Source organism: Epinephelus moara, chromosome 2, assembly GCF_006386435.1.
Source record: "Epinephelus moara isolate mb chromosome 2, YSFRI_EMoa_1.0, whole genome shotgun sequence".
In the NCBI taxonomy this organism is placed as follows: Eukaryota; Metazoa; Chordata; class Actinopteri; order Perciformes; family Serranidae; genus Epinephelus; species Epinephelus moara.
This window is the reverse complement of record NC_065507.1, coordinates 3393611-3417625: the sequence shown is the minus strand read 5'-3', so window position 1 is coordinate 3417625 and position 24015 is coordinate 3393611. Positions and strand designations below refer to the sequence as shown.

At 42.9% G+C, this 24015-nt stretch overlaps 1 protein-coding gene and 1 non-coding gene across 2 annotated transcripts in view; both read right to left on the bottom strand.

Annotated features, from left to right (window-relative positions):
* The window catches only part of plekhg2 (pleckstrin homology domain containing, family G (with RhoGef domain) member 2), a 138349-nt gene that overhangs the window by 89767 nt on the left and 24567 nt on the right, over positions 1-24015 (bottom strand). Inside the window, exons 2-3 of the mRNA XM_050061866.1 lie at positions 23528-23605; positions 4695-5227 (exon numbers count right to left, since the gene is read on the bottom strand). Of these exons, the coding sequence (XP_049917823.1) occupies positions 4695-5227; positions 23528-23576 (582 nt within the window). The 5' untranslated portion in view covers positions 23577-23605. The remainder of the gene's footprint in view (positions 1-4694; positions 5228-23527; positions 23606-24015) is intronic.
* trnar-ucu (transfer RNA arginine (anticodon UCU)) lies at positions 21387-21478 on the bottom strand. The gene is given in 2 exon segments: positions 21387-21422; positions 21442-21478. It is a non-coding gene; the product is annotated as a tRNA-Arg (tRNA).

Sequence of the window (24015 nt, the reverse complement as noted above, 5' to 3'; positions counted from 1 at the left end):
ATTTTTTATTATTTCCCCCTTTCCTGTCCCCCAATCTCCCCTCAGTCCCAACACTGATCCCCACCTCCTCATCTTCTCTCTGCTTCTCTTGCTTTCTCGTCATTCCCCCCGTCATCTGTTTCTCCCCAATCTTTCTATACCTCCCCCTCTCTCCTCTCCTCCTCCCCCTCAGTTTCCTGTCCCACTTGGCTGCAGGTCAACTGCAGGATCCCGTCTCATGTTCACTTCACAACTTTCCTCCCTCGCAGAAAGCGACAAAAAAAAAATTCTCAGAATCCAGTAAAATTATTCCACTTATTTCTAATTTCACTTATTTCAGCAATTTCTCACAAAGCTCCTGAAAAGACGCAGAAAGGAGACGAAGAAAAAGACTTCAAAAATAAGGATGAATGAAAAGAGTTGGAGCAGCTGCAGTGATCTCAGCCTGCTGGCAGCACCCAGGAACTTTTATGAGAAATCATTCTTTAAAAAATTCATAGAAAAATGAGTTTATAAGTCAGTGACAGAGAGGAGCTGTTTTCACTCTTTGCCTCTTTCTGTGAGTTGTTATTGTTCTCAAACACACACGCACACACACACACACACACACACACACACACACACAGGCCTATTATGGTAGTTGGTTCAGATTCCCAGTGAGCGTGACATCATGTAGCCTCAATCAAAACCAGACTTCAGCAAAACCTCAAATACAGAGAGCAGCAGGAATGAAGGCTTACATTACAGGACAACACACACACACACACACACACACACACGCATGCACGCACACACACACACACACACACACACACACACACACCTATCATTTATCAGACCCTCCTTTCCACCAGGAGAGAGGAACTCTGGGATTGTTGAAGTAAGAGGTTAAAAACGACAGCATGCATTCTGAAATCACACGCTTTCTAAGGCGCCACGTTTTTAACATAATGCGACTAGAATCTACGTTATTGACGGCAGCACAACAACGCTGATCATGTGACTTTGACAGTGACCTCCGAGAGAAAGAGAGTCAGGAGGGATTAACCAGCAAAGAAGAAAAATGTGGTGATGAGAGAACAGTTCGTCCTCTGTGGAAGGTCAGAGAAGAAGAACCTGACAGACAGCTGATAACCGTGATGACAGCCGAGCCACGAGTGTGTGTGTGTGTGTGTGTGTGTGTGTGTGTGTGTGTAAGTGAGTGTGTGTGACATGGCAGAGGATGAAAGCAGCAGTAAATTCTCTCTTTTACTTCAAAAGGATGTTTCACACTCCAATCTGACAGATGGAGGCACAACACACACACACACACACACACACACACACACACTGCCTGGCTGACTCCTGGTGCACCTGGACCAATGATGGATGAGACACACTCACAATCAAACAACCAAGTCAGTAAATCCTCACAAAATTTCATTCAAAACTCACTTTAAAAAGCTCATTTTTTACTCCACAGAGAGTTTGATCCAACACTGGTTGATTTTCCCACAGTGCAACAGGAGGAACAGCAGTAAAGTTGGAAACAGTGTCTCTGTTGACGTGAATAAATGCTGATGTCAATCCAAACTGTTTTTTACGACTGAGCCAAGAAGTTTAGCTCCTTTTCGTACTGACAGCAGCGCTCAGTCAGAGTGAGTCTCTCTTTAAGTTTTGTGGTCCTGAAGATGCTGAATTCACTTTCACTAACATGGTTTAATTGAACTTCCTGTGAGCTATCAACAGAGGTAAGAGTCTGCAGCCATTGATGAAAGCAGCAGCACTCACGCCCAGAGCAGTCGCCAAAAAACATGTTGGCACGTGGTCAGCGAATTCCTGACGTTAGACACCGATGAAAAAGTCGTCCTTTCATGTCAACATGATTCGTGGCCACTCACAGTTTGTTTAACAGTGCCCCACGGCATCAAGGGGAAATGTGGACGGACGACAACGAAAGTTAAGGCGGCAGTAGTCTGAGAAGAGCAGGAGGGAGGGGTGGTGGATGGGTCAACCACCATCTTTCACCTGGGAGACTGGTGTTTGCCTCCTGTGAGATTGTAAAGCCAAACCCTGTTCTTTTTTCCTAAACCCAACCACGCGTGTGTTGTTGAAGGAAAAACTAATATCAATTCACGGTGATGTACCGACGTAGTGCTTTTATTTTGAAAGAGACTGTATGCAAACTGTGGATGTGGAAAGTCCATGACCAAACATGGACATGTGACGAGGTCGCAGTGAGAATGTGTTGGACACAGATATGTTACATTAGTACGATATTATAAAGCGCTTACATTTCAACAACTCTGTGGTTGACGTGTGGTTATGTTTAGGCACAAAAACCACTTGGTCAGAATTTGGAAAAGATCATGTTTCGGCTTAAAATACCCGGTTTTGGTAGCGCTGTCCTGGCTGCTAATGTGGCGACCTCTTGGTAAGAAACAACTGCTTTTGTGACATGAGCCTGCAGGAAACACAGTGAAGTCCCCCTGGAGAGAATAACAGCTGGTGGCGTCATGCTGACGTTTCGTGCCAATGTGACACAAATCAGGAAAGTGATGTTTCAGCAAGAAGACAAACAGAGGGAGAGGAGGACGATGAAGATGAAGACCAGCAGAACAACTGAACAAATCAAATGTGGAATTTATTTATTTACTGAGCCAAAAATTTCTAATAAAGTTTCCTGAAAACCTGAGACAGCTCTGAACATGTTTGTCCATCTATGGTGCAATAGTGGGCGGAGGTCTGTGTGCGTGTGTGTGTGTGTGTGTGTGTGTGTGTGTGTGTGTGTGTGTGTGTGTGTGGAGGCCAGCTGCAGGTAAACTGGCCCAAAGGCATTCACACCTGGACAGTAAATCTAGGCTTCAGCCAACTCCTCCCAAACACACACACACACACACACACACACACACACACACACAGCTGTGTACTGTACCACAACCTCTCCGTCATGTTTCCATTTATTTGTCTCATACATTAAACCACAGCAGCTGACAGATACTTTTCGTAATTAGACCAGCACTTTAACATATAAAGTAATGGTGCTGCACTCAGCGGTTTGGTCTGCCGGCTGCAGCTGAAGATGATTTGGTAACAACCTGAACTTGTACTGTAAGTCACTTCCTCCTGATAACCTCATGTCAGTAACTAGTGTTACAGATGTTCCTGAGAACTGAGAGGGAAGTTCTGTCAGTGATGGTGACACATCATGTCTGACGCAGTCTCATTCAGAGAGCGTGACTGTTCACATTAGTCTGTCCAAACTGCAGCTCCATGGCTGCAGAGAGTGCACAGATAAGACGGAGGATAACGAGGGTAAACTGTGTGATAAAAGCGATGTGTCAGGGTTTGTCAGTTTCAGCAGCAGTGGTGCAAGACGCCCTCAGATCTTTTATTTCAATAAAAGTAACATAAACACCGGTGTACAAATACAATGTTAACAGTAAAAGTCCTGCATCTGCTTGACTCAAAATACAAATATATTATCAGTGACATGTAGTTAAAGCTACAGTTTGTAACTTTTATAAAAAAAAAAAAACTTGTCAAAATTGTCACTGTATTCACACAGCACTTAATGAGACATATTATCTGTGACACTAGAATTACCACCCTGTGGTTGTATGACTCCGCCCACCAGTCCACCCTGTGGTTGTATGACTCCGCCCACCAGTCCAGTGTCTCTGACAGTCTCCATCCATGTCAGTGAAAACATGGATGCATCACACACAGAAGATTTATACAATCAGCACAGTTTCAAGGTGGACACCAATGATGAGTGTCACCATTTTAGTTTTTGATATGTTCCCGAGCGCCGAGTTCAACTTTTTGAATGCAGCAGCACACACCACGTCATGTGACGAGGAACAACCAATCACAGCTGACAGATATCTTTTCCTTCTTCCATAAATATGGAGAAATGTATCATTGACATGGATTATCATGGACGATATCTTTCAACTAATACACACTTACAAAACAGCTCCTAAAAGAAGATCAGCTCTGCACTCAGGATTTCTGGTAAGTAATCTATGATATAGTGCTGGTTATGGTTGCTTAGCAACCTCAGTTGCAACCTGCCTCCATGCCCCTGATAGTTGGCACAAGAGTAGCGCCCAACCTTGCGTCTTCCAGGCAGTTAAAGACGTGGCATGTGTACGGCCCCTCACTGTTCTGCATTTTACAAAAATGAGATAGATGCAAGGTCACATTGACCTTGACCTTCGACCACCAAAATCCAAGCACTTCATTTTAAAGTCCAACTGGACATTTTTGCCAAATTTGTGTACAAGGCTGTTGCCACAGTGGCCCAGGTTCGACTCCAGCCTCTGGCCCTTTGCTGCATGTCACTCCCTCTCTCTCCCCATTTCACACTTGACTGTCCTATCAATTAAAGGCAAAAATGCCCCAAAACATATCTCAAAAAAAAAAAAAAAAGATTCACATAATGAAAATGAGAAAATGAGATAGACAAGGTCACAGTGACCTTGACCTATGACCACCAAAAACTAATCAATTAATCCTCAAAGTCCAAGTGAATGTTATTGCCAAATTTGAAGAAATTCCCTTGAGGCATTCCTGACATGTTCACAAGGATGAGACAGACATCTGCACGGACAGACATCCCTAAACATAACACTTCCAGCTTTGGCTATCACCGGCGCGGAGCCGCAAAACTCTTGACATCATTAATACTTAGTGATCATTTATAACTGCTGAGCTGCAGCTGTGGTTCTTACCTCCACGATGCTCTTCAGATCTCTGACGTAGGCTTGTTCGGTCTCTACGATCTCCAGAACAACTCGCTCCAGCCGCGAAAGCTGTCTGGGCGTGGCCACCGCTGCCACCATCTTGGCTACATCTCCATTCGGGGGGTGACCTCCACCTGTCACCTTGGCAACACAGATGCCGCCTCCTCCTGCAGGGACTCCTCCTCCATGTGGCGTGACGAGGGGTGTGAGGTCCAGGCTGATGTCGGAGCCGTTCCTCTTTGGCGTGGAGGACGACGAGGACGATGAAGAGGCGTTGTAGGTCGGCACGGCGCCGTATGGCAGAGAGGAAGAGGAGGAGGAGGAAGAGGAGGAGTGGGAGGTGTCCTGCAGGGAGACGGATGAAGCAGAGGAGGAGAGGGAGAGGGAGGCGGGCCGCTCGCTGTCCGAGCAGACGGTGTTGACGGAGGTGCAGGACGAGGACGAGGCTCCTCGATCGCCGGACGACATCATCCTACCCACAATCCCACTCAGAGACGAGACTGAGGAGGGACGCTTGGCGGCTGCAGAGACACAAACAGGAAGAGAAAGAAGGCACTGTTAAAGATCTACAAAAACCAATTAGAAACTTAAAATGGAGGATCAGTCACATGATCTCGTTAAAACCTGTCGGTAAAAAAACACGTTTTTGCTACAACCTCCCGATGGGACATAAAGATTCATCAGCTTCAAGACGCAACTTTATCAAACTGTCCCAACAAAGACAAGACTAAACAAAATGACTAATATAAGGATGATCACATTGAACACAACCCGATCGCCAGAATAAACGTTAGCATTGTATGTGTCTGCAAACCACAGATACATTCCACTGAATATACAGGACATTATTTTGTGGACAGACATACTGAAGCTTTACGTTTAGTTGGGTTTAGGCACAAAAACCACTTGGTTGTAGTTATGAAGAAGTCACCTTTTGCCTTAAAATGCCCATTTTTGACGGCAATATCTCAGCAGGAAACGCAGTGATGTCTTGGTTAAAAAACAAATGCTTTTTGTGGCACTATCTCAGCAGGAGACGAATCAATATCTCGATAAAAACAAACACTTTTCGTCCCACTATTCAGGCAATGATGTCTTAATAAAAACATCTGCTTTTCCTGACACTATACCCGCTGGAAACAGGGTGACAGGCTGCTACGAAACATCCACACATGGTGGCTAAAAATATGCTGGAAACACAGCGATGACTGGGTAAAAAACAACTGCTTTCATGGCACTAACACAGCGACGGGTCACTTTATGACATTCACATTGAGTGCCTAAAAAGCTGCTGGAAACACAGGGATGACTCTGCAAAGAACAATCGCTTTTTACGGCACTATCCCGCTGAAAACACAGCAACAGGTCACCACAAAACATCCACATTGAGTGCCTAAAAACCCACTGGAAAAAAAGTGATGGGCTGCTAAAAAGACACACGTTTAGTGGCTAAAATACCGCCGGAAACCCAACGATGACTCCCTATATCACAACTGGTTTTGCTGTTTGTTGGTCTCAAACAGCAGTTTGCAGCTTGGCAGCCATCTTTCCACCTCAAGATGACAAAGTCAGCTCATACGTGTTCTAAATAATTGGTGGCATGACACATATGTTAATGTTGTTTATTGTGCCCTGCTTTAAATCATGATAACAGCAAACACAGTGGTGTTTCCAACAGAATACAGACCCTCATGAAACTTATAACATGCTGACACTGACTTACAGTAAATAATGCTCATGAGACAACGCATACATCTTCTGTCATCACAGATTTACAGTTCAGTACAGCACAAACATAAAGAGCAAATATATTCCTGTGTTCATGGACAGATTACTGAACAGACCCCCCGCACACAGGGGCCCAGAGTGTCAGGAGACCCCCTCAGCTTCACTTAAATGTCAACCAGGACTAGAATAAACTAGAATTACCACCTCACAGTTGTTTGCCTCTGCGGATCCATCAAGTTTCTCCTACTGTTTCCATCCATGTCAGTGAAAACATAGATGCTTCACACACAGAAGATCTATACAATCAGCACAGTTTCAAGATTAGAGTCACCAATTCAGTATCTGACCAAATGACGCTGAGTAATGACCACAAGTGTTTCTTCTTCTTCTTCTTCTACTTCTTCTTGAGATATCACGTTCACAAGAATGGGATGGATGCCAGGTCACTGTGACCTTGACCTTTGACCTTCAACTACCAAATTCTAACCAAAGTGGACATCTGTGTCAAATTTGAGAAAATTCCCTCTTGAGATGTCGCTTTCACAAGAATGAGATGGAAAAACATATCACCTCCAGCCGAGGCTATCGCCGGCACAGAGGCATAAAAAAGACACAAAATGACTTCAAAGAGACGCAAACCAACAAAAAAGACACAACACCACAATAAACTCTGTGTCTTGCTTCTGTGTTGACGAGATGGTGGCACCCTTTGCATATCTATGCCCAGGGGCCCACTGACTCGTGCCCATGTCTGTTTTGATCGCCCCAACAGAACGGCCTTTTCATGAATCATTATGTTGTGACAGTCACAAAAAGAACATTATGAAGTATAATTAGAGGAAATTCTGGTCTCAATTCAAAGTGAAAGAATGTTATTCTCATTTTTTGCTTCGACCACAGCCACGTACACAACTAAAAACAAGAACTGACAGTCCTCATCCTCACAGGCTAACATGCTAACTGCTACAAGAAACTCGACTCATCAACTGATCAATCAATCCAAATGTGTCCAGTAGATGTCTTTCTAGCAGCTGATGCAGACTGACACTCTGATGTCTCAAACTTGTTTTTTTCCACCTTTAAATGAAGACAGGTGGAGAGCGTTACCTTATTTGCTCGAAGCAGCAGCCAACCTGCCAGTCAAACTGTGTTCAGCTCTGTATTTGTGTCCAGTCTGTCAGATGTATGTTCACATTATTAAATTTCAGCAGAGTTGGAGTGTATGTGTGCAGCTGTCTTCCTCAGTATAAACAGGAAGTGTGTGCAGCAGAGCATCAGATCACCACTGACTGACTCTATTAACTCTTCTCTTTTTGTCCACATTGCAGTAAATAAAATGATCATTTTTATAGTAAATATCACCTCTGAGGCATTTTTTTATGTTTTGTTTCTGAAACTCTCTGAAACATAAAATGATAACTTCCCTCTTTGAAATGATCGTGCATTAATTTCATGTTCCCCTTTAGTGTGGTTTAAATGTTCACATGCAAACTGCGTCTGCTGTCACGAAGCTGCAGCTGATTCTGTCGTCGCGTAAAGGAGTAGTTCACCATTTTAGGAAATGGGCTCGTTCAGCATCTTTCTGTGGGTGAGATGAGATGAGAAGACTGGGGCTGGAGTCTGGACGTGGTTAGCTTAGCTTAGCATAAAGACTGGAGGCAGTGGGAAACAGGCTCTGTCTAAACTTCAAAAGAAAATGCACCGACAGACAACTCTAAGAGCCTGATTAGACTCACATCATTACTCTGTCAGGAGGATGGAACAGCTATCTGATATCCAAGCCAAAACATTCTCACTGTGACCTCGTCACATATCCACATTTGGTCATGGACTTTCCACGTCCACATATGACGTCCAAGGTACCCTGGGTGTGTTGGTTGTTGACGTTCTGGGACGCCGTGTCAACTTCAGCCTGTTACATGCATTGTCTGTTTTCAAAATATACTTCTGTTTTCACAGGAAATGTACAGTTTGCATACAGTCTCTCTCAAAATAAAAGCCCACTGCGTTTAACAATAACGGTGACTGGTTGTGCACCATGCCAGCGTGAAAGGACGTCTTTTTTCATCAGTGTCTTACCCTGGAAGTCACATAATAGGTTACGTTTGAAAGCAGAATCCAAGATGCAAATGTAATCTTTACTCCTCAGTTTAACTACATCAGGAGTCTGATAACAACAGCTCTTCCCTCTACCTTATTAAAGTGACAGGAAAACACACACTGAAAGTCTTTCTCAACGTAGTTCCTCCATGTGTTTGTGGACAGTTCAATCGAGACCACTTTAGTCAAAGAAAACTTTATTTCCATTTACAGTGCTATATTTGGCAGTATGGCTCTGTCCTGGGGCCTCCCTGCCTTTCCTCCGGCCTACGTGGAATGGCTAAGGCAGAGGGAGCACACCTCTCTGCCCTTCCATGTGCCTACATGAAGAGCTAAGGCAGGGAGAGCATCAGCAAAGACCCTCGGGAACAGAACAGAGCAGCATCGATGACAAACAGAAATGACATTGATAAGTCAGACACAGCATGAAAAGGAGGAGCTGGGGTGGAGGCAGGTTGCAAAGCAGCTTGCAGAGGAAGCAGCAACAGTAGGCAGGACAGAGCAGTTTAAATAGGGTGCCCTGAATGAGATTTACCAATTGGTTGCATAGAAAGGAATCATGTCATCTATCAGCTGACTCCCTTCCATCAGTCAGTTGATCCATCAGTTGATTGGGCTGCTTGAGATCAGCTGATGTAGCTGGGATGTGAGCTGAGCTTGACATCGTGTCCTGCCTGAACTAACACTATGCTTAATTTGTTAGCTTGCTGCTTAACCATTTCAGTTGTAGCTAAACTGCTAAAGTGCAAAAGTTCTTCTTCTTCTGGTGTTTGTTTCTCAGTCACAACACAGCCTCAGGTGTATAATTTCATCTTCATCAGGATATGAGACCTTTTAAATGTGAAGTGTAATCCCAGCCAAGAGCTCATTAATTAACACAGAGAGTTACCTGATGGAAACATTTCTCTGTTCTGGTCTCTGTGCAGCGATGATGGTACCAAACCTGCCCACCTCACTGTGACTGCACCCACGTCTTTAAGCACCATTAAAATACTTTTGATTGACAGTTTCCCTCATTTTTCTCCCCTCATAAAATACATTGCCTCATATTTAAAAATGTAATTATATCTTTTCCCTTCGTCACAACTTCATGAGACCCTGTAATCATTTCATTTCCACTTTCCCTCCAGACGGCAGCACACCTGTCCTGCCTGCTGGCACAGTGATGCTGGGATGGAGAAGCATTTAAACTTCATTAGCGTTTAAATTCCAGACGTCCTGGCAGGAGGAATTTCCGAACACAGAGTGTTAAATGAGAACATTTTCCTATATGGACCCTCGTTTTTTTTTTTAAGGTGATATTCCTGCAGGTTCTTACAGGAATGTCTTTAACAGCTGCCAACAGTGTTGTAAAGCAGCGAACCTCCTCGTTCATGTGGTGACTGTGGTACACACTCATACCTGTGGTTTAAAGAGTTGTTGTTCTTTGTTCCACATGAAGAGGTGATGTTTCATCTGGAAAACCACCAACATATTTTATAAAAACGTGTCGGACCTCACTGAAAGATCGAACCTGACAACCCTCAATTGTTTTATTCAGTGGTGGGAGAAGTATTCAGACACTTTACTGCAGTTAAAGTACTGTGAAAATACTCCACTACAAGTAAAAGCCATGCATTCAAAACCTTACTGATGTGAAAGTATAGAGCTGCATAAAATGGAAATACTCAAGTACAAGTGCCTGAAATTCCTACAGTAGTATAGTAAATGTACTCAGTTACATCCCAGCTGTGTTTTTTAACTTGACGTCATTAATTCAGATAAATCATGATGCTTGTTTCATGAATGAGGTGTGTGTTGCCTCACTTCAGCTGTTTGTGTTCATCCACAACACACACTCAGTGAGCAGCAGCAGTCACAGCCTTATTTAGCCATGGCATTCACACATGCTTCAGCTCTCACTCGACATTATGAGTCAGTCAGGATGTGTGAGAATCGCTGGCTTCATTCATACATCCTGTCTCTAATCAACTCTTTCTCTCCGGCGCATGATACTGAAAATTTATGTTCAACGCCAGCTGATATGAAGAAATGAAAGTGGGGGAAATATTTGTTCCTTTTTCAAAACCAGTGTGGTCGGCTTGCAATAAGCCTGCAGCGATGGTGACGTACAAACATATCCATATTAGACCAGAACAAGCAGACTAGAGCTAAAACAGCAGAGTCAGCTGAAACCATCACATCAAAGTGCAAATGCACGCAAATACGTGAATGCACCCATGCAAAAATATACCATCAATACATCTCACTTCATACAGAGAATATTTAGCCTGGGACAACAAAGAAACTGAAATGCTGGCAAACAATAAAAATGCCAACGCACGGCTCGGCAAACTCGACTGAGGCTGCTGTCAGACCTAGAATCGTCTCCTTTGGTCTGAATCAGGGACTCATGTTGTTCCAAAGTTGTATAATTGCCTAGAGTTGGTTCGTGTTCTCACGGCAGCATTTACAAGAGGACCAGATCAAATGCCTTGTGTGAGAAAGCTGCTCTTGATTGGTCAGAATTTCCATGTGGGAAAAATCCAGGAAGTAAAGCAAACGTTGAAGAAGAGTACACTTGCAAGATAAATGTGACACTTTCTAATGTCACAATGGAGGGACAACTACGCAGGTTGATTTTAGCGCTGCTCATCGTGGACTATATTGCTGTCATTGTTCATTTTAGTCAAACCATACAGTTTGAAAATGAGGCGCGGCTCCAACTAGAAAACAATGTTTTGATGCATTGGATGTGCTGAATGTGCATATTAAGGCAGTACAGGAGGAGGTGCACATTAATAATCCTCCAGGACTGTAACATGCTCATGTTTAACCCAAACAATGTGTCATGTGACTGCAGTTGCTTCACATCCAGGTCGGAACACCTTCTCACCACAAACCAACCGCACCAGAGTTCCTTTGGAACCGGACTGAGACCACCTCTTCAAGAAGGTCTCAGTCCGGTTGTTTTGGTGTGTTCACACCTGCACAAATGAACCACACTGAGGGGGCAAACCACCTGGAGTTCATCTCAAGGGAGTTCAAGGGATCTCTATCCATAGTAGAGCAGTCAAAGCAACGACTCCTCCACTCCATCTCGACTTCTCTGACTCCATTGCGCCCTATCCTCTTCAGCCAACACTGGACCACCATCAAGCTCCACCCTCCACCTGTCTGCAACCCTGATATCTCCCATCATTCCCCTCTCACCTTCCTTCCTTCCTCATCTCTCAGCCCCCTCATCATTCCAACCCTCATCCCCAAAGTCCATCATATGTAGCAAACTAATTGCAATCTCTAACTCTATTGGTGTGGTCTTTGTTAGTGAATTGGTGGTTCAATCAATGGTTACAGTGAAACTTTACTTTTTTGTGAGGTTGTTGTTAACATGTTGTTAAGTTTAGGCATGAAAGCCACTTGGCTGTGGTTAGGAAATGATCATGTTTTGGTTTAAATACACGGTTTTGAGGCCACAATCTTTACTGGAAATACAGTGATGTCTCAGTAAACTAGAATTACCACCCCACAGTTGTTTGCCTCCACGCACCAGTCAAGTTTCTCTGACAGTTCACATCCATGTCTGTTACAACATGGAGTCAGCACAGTTTCAAAGTGGGCATCTGAAATTAGTCAGTACGTAGACAGTATGTGGACAAGGACAGTAGTCCAATTAACTGGCCTAGTTGAGCTGTACCTGTAGCTCCACTTCACTGTGCATGTAAACACACTGACTGTCTCCAGCTGAAGGTGTTCTTGAGATATCGGGTGTATGAGAGTGAGAAAGATTCAAGGTCACAATTATCTTGACCTTTGACCACCAAAATCAAATTAGTTAACTAAGTTCAAGTTAAAGACGGCAAAGCTCTGTTTTGGAGCGTGTGAATCACCACAGACCTGTGGATGAAACTAAATTGAAGAAGTTAACTACAGCGCTGCTAAATGGGTGGAAACTGACCACAGACCAGTCAACATCACGGAAGACTCGGGTTTAGGGGACATCCTCACGTTGGCATGTTGTGACCAGTCACATGTCTTAAAAGGGGTGACGATAGTTTCATGCATAAAGCACCTGTATGAATCAGAGTAACTGCACTTTCTCAGTGTGGAACATTGTGATCCTTTAGAGAAAAAAACTGTGTATTTGGCAGAATAAGCACTTTGAAGTTGTCTCCAACCTCTCAGTCATGGTTTCAGACCTCACTGTTGTGGCAGTGCAGCTCTAATGTGACAGAAAGAAATCTAAAAGTCAAGATCATGAAGTCAATTTCTTTGCATTTATTTTATCTCCAATCCAGACACTCTGGTAAGAACTGCTTGACCTCGTTAATATGAACTTCAAAATTGGTTTCAAATGCAAAATAATGGAATTTTAAACCTGTGATCAAAATGCAATTGATCCCAATATAAAAAATATAATCGCTTGACAGCCCTCATTATTAAACTTCTTGCGTCACTGCATGTCAGTGCAAATACTCACACACAGACACACTTCATATATCATCGTGTCCATGTGAATCTGCTACAACAGACAAACACGAATCTGACTGAAAGCTCATCACTTAACCTATAAATCTGTATTTGTACATGTTTTGTCTTTTTTGTTTTAAACTGAAGGTGAGAAAGAGGACGAGCTCCCAGCCTTTTGAATTTCTGTGCCAGCGCTTAAAGAACTGCTTCACCATTGAAATACAAAACAACATGTGCAAGTTCTCCTAAAGAATCACAAAAAAGCAACAAAACTTGAAACAAATCGAACGTGACTAACCAAGCGGATCCATCTTTACATGTTTAAACACACATCAGAAACATGTTACAGATAAACAGACAGGCAGTAGATATACTTACAGTTTGCAGGGTTTCTATGTGCGTGTGTGTCAGTGAGTTGACATCTCCGTTAAAATGTGTGATTGTCCGTTAGAGACTCACTGAAGTTTCTCAGTCACACTCAGACTGAGACTAAACACGTTCAATTTCCTGTTGTTGTCTGTGTGTGAGTGTGAGTGTTTGAGCGTATGTGTGTGTCCCTGTACTTCTATGTTCACGAGAACCAGTTTTCAGTTTTGAGTTAGGAACAAGTTTCCTCTCTAAGGGTTCAGACTCGGCTCTGCGGTTACAGTCAGAACCAGGTTTGGATGTTTACAGTCTGGGACATAATATCATGAAGGGTCCTCACAAGCATAGCACAAATCTGTATATGTGTGTGTCACTGAAAGCCTTGCACCTGACTCAAAATACAGGATGTGGTTTGAAGTATTTCGTTCTGTCTCTTTCTCGTACACATGCACAAGATGTTGCACCGGCCAATCAAATGCAAAGATTGAATGATTGTCAGTGCGATACATTTGCAGAGTTGTAAAATCCAGTATTAAACTCTTTGAACTCTCTTTGGGCCTTCAGTGGTATGTTCGCTTATTGTCGTCATTTAAAGGGACATTGTGTAACATTTTCAGTTGTTTATTGGCAAAAATTGATGTCTGCATTCATAAATATGTCATCACTGGTGTACTATTACCTCCACCAATAATCTGACTTATTCTCGTAAAAGGAGAATTTCGGATTTGTTTGTACATTGTGCGGGTAAGTCGTCTGTGGGGTTCCATTACGTTTCGCCATCTTGAGAATACACCCGCCAGCAAGGGACATACAGCACCGCCTTCGGCGTTTTCGTTGAGAGCCAGGCCAGCACTGCGTGACTGAGGAGCCGAAGGAGAGGAGCAAGAGGCGCTTCGCTACTACCCTGGCAAATTTGTAACAAAGTCCCACTCTTTGAGCATAATGCAGGATCATGCATATGCAGCATCATGGGAGACGGAATCCTTGTCGCCAAGAAAGCGCAAAAGGGAATAGAAAAGGCAGCGTGACCGGCGAATTAAAAAAACGAAGGCCCACATCGGGGTAGCCTTTCCCAGGTAGAGAGAGCTGCTGAGGGAGAATGGTAATGCAATCACAGGCCAGCGCCGCTGTTGGCTGTTAGCCGCTGTTAGCGGCCAGTCGCTAACAGCCTCATCCCTCTCCTCGCATCACTGCGCCGCTGTTAGCTGTTAGCCGCTGTTAGCCGCTGTTAGCGCTGGCCTGTGATTGTATTACCTTTCTCCTTCAGCAGCTCTCTCCACCTGGGAAAGGCAACCCCAATGCTGACCCTTGTTTTTTTAATTCGCCGGTCACGCTGCCTTTTTGATTCCCTTTTGCACTTTCTTGGCGACGAGGATTCCGTCTCCCGTGATGCTGCATAATACATGATCCTGCATTATGCTCAAAGAGTGGGACTTTGTTATGCGGCAGTAGTGCCGCTGGCCACTAACAGCTGTTAGCGGCGCAGTAATGCGAGGAGAGGGATGAGGTGTGTGAGGTTGAGCCACTTGTCAGTTGTCAAAGGACAAGACGTGATTGGTTTGTTTCAATTTACATCCGCCCCAACAGTCCTACGTTGTAAACACAGCCAGCATGGTGAGGAGGGGGTTTGTCAACTCGCGTCGCGTGTGTCTGTGTAGGAGCCTGAATGAATACTCCATGTAGTATTGGATGACATGGTTTCATCAGTGTTATCATAGCTTTTTGGTACACAGCGGCTACCGTTGTTGCAATACGTGTTTGAAACAGTGAGGCGCTAGAGTGCAGCATCTGTTTGAATACAATATATGATTTCAACGTTAGATGGGAGAAATTCCTACACACTGTGGCTTTAATGCTTCATATTCCTAAAATCTGCACAACCTGAGCTAAAATGAGAGTCAATAAACCATAATCATTGATTAAGATACTGAAAATGTGTCATTAAACTTGTTTATTCATCAGATTTTACAAAATAAAAAAACAGAAAATATTAGGAGTAGGGTAAAAAAATTGATACAGTACAGTATCCCGATATTTTGCGTGGTGATATTGTGTCAATATACGGACGCCACGTATCAATCTTTTGTCATATAAATTAATTTTTGCAAATACACATTTTAATGCTACAATAATAAAATCTATTACCTTTCCGGTCCACTAGATGGTAGTTGTGGGAATCACCAGAGGTTCAACAATACGATATTATCACGATAATTTAGTCACGACACAATATTGTTGCAAATTTAAATATGCTGTGATATACTGAGTATTGTGATGACATATATTGCAATATATTGCAAGAAGACTGAAAAAGCAATTCATTTTTGTTATTCTAGCAGGCTAATTCAGATTTGTAATGATATATAATATATATATATATATATATATATATATATATAATATGATATATGATATAAAAAAAAAAACAATACTGGGGACAATACAAAAATAAAGGCGGCAAAAGTCCAACTAGGGTGGGCGGGAGTTGTGGTGGATGGGTCAAACAAACACCAACCTTCACCCCATTCTAAAGCCAAACCCTGTTCTTTTTTCCTAAACCCAACCATGTGTGTTTGCTGCTTCAGGAGAAACTGTACATTTCCTGTGAAAACAGAAGTGTATTTTGAAAACAGACAATGCATGTAACAGACTGAAGTTGACACGGCGTCCCAGAACGTCAACAACCAACACACCCAGGGTACCTTGGACGTCATATGTGGACGTGGAAAGTACATGACCAAACGTGGACATGTGACGAGGTCGGACTGAGAATGTGCTGGGTAACAAGCACCACTCAGCAATACCCTGGCAGCCAATCAGACCACCTTTGTCACAGAGAAGTGGGCGTCAACTGAAAAAATTGATAGATGTGACCAGGTCACCTCGATGAGTGCTGGTATTGTTCTGGCACCTGAGGACCATGTGACCCAACAAGGAGCTTTGGTCTGGTGTTCATAAAAGTTTCAGCTTTATCGGCCCCCGATCGTTCCTTGAGGAACGCCTCCATCATTCCTTCGGTCTTTTAGCTTGGACATACCTTTACTACTCCACCTCAAACACGTGGCATTTTCAAACACGACACCGGCCGCTCATTTTCATGTTCCAGTGTTGTAAATTCTGACAGGAACATGAACCTTTAACTCCACATCACGGGGAACTCCGCCTCTGTTAGGTAACAGTTAGTGGGACAGTAACTCTGAGGCCGACATCCACCCTAAAAACGAAGTCTGCACAGAGAGAGGGACCCTGAGGCCACAAATAATGATCACTAGTGCCAAATTAAGAGGTGTCGGTAGTTTTAAAGGGTAAATAAGTAGAGGAGGTAAGTGGTTATTCTCCATGTACACTGTACACATGGGATATATGACAGAGAACATTTTGTACTGAGGATACTTTACCTATTTAGTTTGATACAATCGATTATTTCTGTATTTTTAGAGCTTCCTCTTCTATCTTTATGACATGAAGATGAATTATTCAGAAGCACAATATTTGAAACTGAGAAAAGATTTAAAAAGATTTATATAACTTTATAAACTCACAATGTAGTGCTCTAATAATACTCCTCAAAGACCACAGAAATGACACTTTGTCATTTCTTTCTTGAATCAAGTTTCTACGTTTGGTTTTCCGAAAATGTCCGAGCCTACGTGGATCCTCTTTGTTCCTTAAAAACACACGGTATTGCCAGTTTGGCTGTGAATGCACTTTTAAGGTGGAATTCCCCTTTAAACACACGCTCTGAAACTACACGGTGGAGTGGATTCCAGCGTGTGTGTGATTACAGTAATAAGAGAGCAGCTCCTCGCTGTCATTATGTGTTCGACGGTGATGCAACATGTTGGACGTTTCTTAGAAAAGAACAAATCACAGCCTGTTACAGGGCCTTTACAGAAACACTGCAACACGTGGACGCACTGAGGAAACTTCTGTACATGAACACAAGTACAGGAGTTTTATTTATTTATTTGTATTTCAACAGAGGGGACAGGACATAAAGAGTCTGAGAAACACAGCAAAACTTTACAGTGGAGCAAATTGTTTAAAATGTCATCTAGTATCTGATTCATCTCAGCAGGTGATTGGTTGATAGATTATACTGGCACATTTTCAGGTTGTAGGAGTCGAGGCAAACCGCTCACTGATTTGTGGAAAATCCTTTTTGTTTATGTCAAACGAGAAGCTGATCAGGAACAGATCCTCCTCTGTGGATCCATGTACATGTGACTCGGGCAGCTCTGGTGTTTTCAGAGAGTATTTTGGGGTCATTTTATGTCCAAGAGAATCGTCCTAGCTGGATTTGAACCAATGAGATCAGAGTTTAACATCAGCGCCTCGAACCTTCAAACCAACAGGACGCCTCATGTTGTTTCTCTTTTGATGAAGCTAATTTAATTTAATCTTATCTCAAGTAATTGAATTTCCCAAAATTTTGTAGCATTCCTTTAACAATGAACTGAACCGCATCAACCACAGAGATAACACTCAGTGTTTTCAGTGTGTGTGTGTGTGTGTGTGTGTGTGTGTGTGTGTGTGTGCTCAGACTGCAGCAGAGATAAAGTGACGTGTTGACAGAGACAGGAAGTGAGCCGCCTCACATCGTGGTACAAGAGGACTGATGTTACAGCTCGCCCATGTGACCTTTGTCCCCTTCACAGCACTGTGCCAAACACACACTCACACACACGCACACACACATCCTCACAGTTTCCTTGTGTTTACATTCATTCCTCCTGTCATGAGTGAACTAGCAAACAATCTGCTAATTTTACACCACTGTTCTTTCTGACTTTACATTTTGATTTCTGACAGTGATTTCCTTCGTGTCGAGCAGCCACAACTTTCAGTCCAGATAACTCAAAGACATTAACGTAGAGTAAGGTCTGGGGAAAGTCTAGATTTTTGGTTTATGATGTGCAGTGTCTTTTAAAAGAGAGCAAGAACATTGTAGAAGGTGTAAAACATTCCCTACCTAGGAGAAAACATCCCATATGTAGGCGATAACATCTTCTATAGAAGATCACATCCTATATGTAGGAGATAACATTCCCTACCTAGGAGAGAACATCCCTTATGTTGGAGATAACATTCCCTACCTAGGAGATAACATCCCATATGTTGGAGATAACATTCCCTGCCTAGGAGATAACATCCCATATGTTGGAGATAGCATTCCCTGCCTAGGAGATAACATCCCATATGTAGGAGATAGCATTCCCTATCTAGGAGATAACGCCCCATATGTAGGATATATCATCTCCTGTAGGAGATAATGTCCCATATGTAGGACATAACATTCCCTACCTAGGAGATGGCATCTCATATATAGGACATAACATTCCCTACCTAGGAGATAACATCCCATATGTAGGACATAGCATTCCCTACCTAGGAGATAACATCCCATATGTTGGAGATAACATTCCCTACCTAGGAGATAACATCCCATATGTTGGAGATAGCATTCCCTGCCTAGGAGATAACATCCCATATGTAGGAGATAGCATTCCCTATCTAGGAGATAACGCCCCATATGTAGGATATATCATCTCCTGTAGGAGATAATGTCCCATATGTAGGACATAACATTCCCTACCTAGGAGATGGCATCTCATATATAGGACATAACATTCCCTACCTAGGAGATAACATCCCATATGTAGGACATAGCATTCCCTATCTAGGAGATAACATCCCATATATAGGAGATAACATTCCCTACCTAGGAGATAACATCCCATATGTTGGAGATAACATTCCCTACCTAGGAGATAACATCCCATATGTTGGAGATAGCATTCCCTACCTAGGAGATAACATCCCATATGTAGGAGATAGCATTCCCTTCCTAGGAGATAACGCCCCATATGTAGGATATATCATCTCCTGTAGGAGATAATGTCCCATATGTAGGAGATAACATTCCCTACCTAGGAGATGGCATCTCATATATAAGACATAACATTCCCTACCTAGGAGATAACATCCCATATGTTGGAGATAGCATTCCCTACCTAGGAGATAACATCCCATATGTAGGACATAACATTCCCTACCTAGGAGATAACGCCCCATATGTAGGATATATCATCTCCGGTAGGAAATAATGTCCCATATGTAGGAGATACAACTTCTATAGAAGATCACATCCTATATGTAGGAGATAACATCTCCTACCTATGATATAAAATCCCTTATGTACGAAATAACATCTTCAATATGAGATGACATCCCATATGTAACAGATTACATCTCCTACGTGTAAGATAACATCCCATATGTAGGCGATAACATCTCTTACAGGAGATAACACCCCCTACCTTGGATATAATGTCTCATATGTAGGTGATGACATCTCCTACTTAGGACATAACATCGCCTAGAGGAGATAAAATTGTCTACCTAAGAGATAACATCCAGTTTGTAGCAGATAACATCTCCTACATATAAGATAACATCCCATATTTGGTGATAACATCTTTGAAAGGAGATGTCTTTCATATGTTGGAGATAACATCTCCTATAGGAGATAACATTCCCCACCTAGGATACAGCATACCATATGTAGGAGATTACATGTCGTACCTGGGAGATAACATCCAGTTTGTAGTAGATAACATCTCCAGTGTAGGTGTTTTTGGCAACACTGTCAGCATTTTTTCTCACCTTGCCTCTCAGGGTCTCTGTCGGTATTTCTACTTTACTTGAACACATTTTTCCCACCAAAGGTTAACAAAGTAAAGTTTGTGGTCTACTTTGGGAACTGGAGCCAAAAATGTAAAGTATCTTTGGTTTGTAATAAATTCACCGTAACCTTCCTGCAGGGCAGCAGCTGTTTCCAGACTCAGACTGAATGTTTCTGTCGTCAGGACTGGGTTCGCTCTTTGTTTCCAGTCCAGACTTCGTTGCCTGTTACTTATTTTTGTTGGACTTTTCTTGTTATCAGAGTAATGACAGCAGGGAGGCTTCAGAATCCAGCCAATCACAGACCAGAACACAGCCAGAGCCAAAAAAAATTGGACTCCTCTGTTCTCCCTCATTTCTCCAGTTTCTCCATTTCTTTCTCCTCATTCCTAGTGCACTCCTCCTCCTCTTCCTCCTCCTCCTCCTCCTCTTCCTCTCTGTTTCTATTCTATCGTTCATCTTGCCGTTTTTCTGCAGCCTTATCTTGGGCGTTCTCTCTATTTTCTGCTTGGTTCTTTTCTATGGTTATAATCAACAGATCGGCTGTGGCATTTTATTGTGTGTGTGTGCGTGTGTGTGTGTGTGTGTGTGTGTGTGTGTGTGAGGGCAGAACATTGTTCAGTGCTACACTTTATCGCCACAAACCATACAACTTCCTGCACAGACCATATTGGTGTGTGTGTGTGTGTGTGTGTGTGTGTGTGTGTGTGTGTGTGTGTGTGTGTGTGTGTGTGTGTGTCTACCTACATGCCAAGTCTGCATGAATGCAACAATCAGTGCTGTGTGCACAGACTGTGTGTGTGTGGGGTGTGTGTGTGTGTGTGTGTGTGTGTGTGCATGCATGCATGTGTGTTGTGTGTGTGTGTGTGTATGTGTGTGTGTGTGTGTGTGTGAATGCTAACTATGGAAGCCAATATAACAGCCGAGGAGCAACTAAACAGCATGGTGGCTGTGTGTAATTACACATCATTACTGAGCCTCTGCATGTGTGTGTGTATGTGTGTGTGTGTGTGTGTGTGTGGTGTATAATAGCAGTCCATTCTGCTCGGCCTCTCTCTGGTTTGTGACAGGAAGTCACAGCTCGGGGAGAAAGTTGAGCCGAGACTCTAAAAAACACTGAAATAAATCTGGTTCAAATGACTTCCAGCTTTGTCGGAAAACTCATAACAAAGAACAACTAACTGAAGCGAACAGCTGACCAACTCTTCACAGCTGCTCTGATTAAGACTCTTTACATTCACAATGAATCAAATGTTTTTATAGCAGGATGAAACGCACGTAAAGTTCCAGTGGTTGAACAGTGATATAACTCCACGTCTTTCATCTCTGAGTCGATGCGATGCCAATAAAGTTCGACTCTGGTGGGACTCGAACCCACAACCTTTGAATCACTTCTCTCGTGTTCAACTAGAAGTCCAACGCGCTATCCATTGCGCCACAGAGCCACATGGCAGCCTGAGGTCTTGTTTTAGTTGCAGTTGGTATGTTGAAACATGTTAAAAATAGAAGCTCAGAGCAGCAGAGTGGTGACTGAGACCTGACTCTGTTGGACTGAAGGAATCAGAGCTGTGGTGATTCACAAGATATTAAATTAACTCTGTAATCTGCTGAAACAGGATGCAGGTTGCTTCTCAACCCTCAATATTTCTATTTTCTTGATTCTAGCTGAAATGTGAGACATATTTATTTTTCATTATTTGACAACTAGTTTATGTTGAATTTACCAACCAGGTCAAAATACTCACACTTTGTCAGCAGTGGGAAACTTTCCCATGGGAAAGCAATTTATCTTTCCTTAACTTTCATTGTTGTCCTGCCACGTTTTGCCTGATATTGCCAGGCAGTGTTAAACAATAACGGCAACCAGCCGTGTATCATGCTGACGTCAAAGGACAGCTTTTTACATAAGTCACCGACGCCGGAATTTATTGACAAAGTGCCAAATTTCACCGACTTCGGAGTGAGACTAAGTTAAACCTAATCACGTATTTTTGTTACCTAAACCTAAGAAAGTAAACCTAAAAATGTGTTTTACCAATGCTCAAAGTTTATTTTGAAAAGTGACAACATGCATTTAACTTGAAGAAACTGTACATTTCCTGTGAAAATGGAAGTGTCCTTTGAAAAGACACAGCGCATGTAACAGGCATAAATCGACACGCCGTTCCCAAACATCCAAACCAACACACGAGGTATATCCAGACCAACATAAGTTGACACTTGGGGCTGTGGCCTAAACCTCTGTATTTGACGAGTTGGGAGTAAGACCCTAACCCTGTGTTTAATTTACAGTATCCAAAAAACAGAGACACTTGCTGGGGGCAGGCAATGACCAATGTCCAGTTCAAGTCATGAAGAGAATCACAGAACCAGGATAAATATTATGTGCTTACACATTCAGGTCAACCACAGACACGGGTTTAACCCACTTCACTATGCTTGTCTAAAGAAGTAAAACATAGCTGACATTTTACTGGCCAAAGTTTAAAACCCTGTGCATTGCACATAGAAAGTATGTTAAGGAAATAACTCCAGAAAAAAAATCTATTAACTTGGGAACAGCAGCACAATGATGAGTGAGGGCCTGATGACAGACGGCCAGAGCTTCCTGTAAGTGGCCCAAAATTCCAAATCATCAAAAATGTTTTCACACTGACTGGACCAAGACCACCTCTTTTCATGGGGCCATGGTTTAGCTGTTTATTCCGAACCGTGACCTGGGGCGGTTTCACACTTGTAATTTTGTTTCAGATCAAACTGAAAAATCAGGTGTGAAAGGGCCCTGACTGACGAGCTAAGGCTACATGCATTCTTACTCGTTTTCGTTTTAAAATTAAATCGATCGTTAGACGTTTTTTTTTTTTACCATTTAAGAATTAATCTCCGTCCACACTAACCTGCTAAAAACGCATGTCACATGATCATCACACTGGACACATGAGTGCAAACGGTGTAAACAGGAAGCAGATTTTCCACTCTGCAGTTGGTTGTTAAGTTAAAGAAAATACTATGGCGATAGTGAAAAGTAAGACCACATATTTCTTTGCTTGGACCAACAATGAGGTGGAACTGTTACTGAAAGTAACACGAGTATCAGGTGTTCAAGGTGGCAGAAAAAACACTGGGAGGCATTGCAAGGCAAATATGGCAACCTATCAGAGGTATAAGCGGGGAGCATTATCCATCGCTGGAAGAGGCCATGCCAAGAGGTAAGGAGCCCCCACACAAGAAGATAAAATCACAGAAGGTATGTAGACCAAGCTTTAATGTTTTGGCCTGAAACAAAGTGACTGATAAGACCCAACAGGGAAGTGAACATGGGGATCCCTGGAGTTTTCAAAATAAAACCGGTCAACAGTGTTTCCAAAGGACCCTGTCTCAGGGGAGCAGTGACACTAGGTATAAATGCAGCAATAGTTATGCTGCTGTTCTCTCCTCCCCAAAAAGTTATAAGATACGTCTGTAGGGTCACCTAGACAAGCCCCACCCCTTACCTGTGTTGCTAGGCGATCTCTGGCTGCCACGCCGTGACCCCTCAGGCATGGTGCGATGATGTCACAGGGAGTAGAAACCTGGAAAGGAAAAAAAAAATCCTGGTTAGCTTCAACACTGACTCTGTCTCAACATCCCCTTTCATCAGCCATTCTTTCTCTGTGGTTTTTCTTCTTCTGCAACATAAAAGCACAGCAGCGGCACAAAGAGACTTAACACACACTCACACACACACACACACACACACACACACACACACAGCATCAGGAGGTGAAAAAAGGAAAAACCTTTATACACGTCTTTGTTTCACAGCAGAGAAGAAGAGGAGGTCCGTATAAAAGAATTCTCTGTGAGGACATATGTAATGTTTGGCTGGAAGACAAGAATGTGGTCTCTTCTCTTAACTGCTGCGTGTGTGTGTTTGTGTGTGTGTGTGTGTGTCCACTCGAGGAAAACGGCCTCCTACAAAGTCATTGATATAGTAACACAG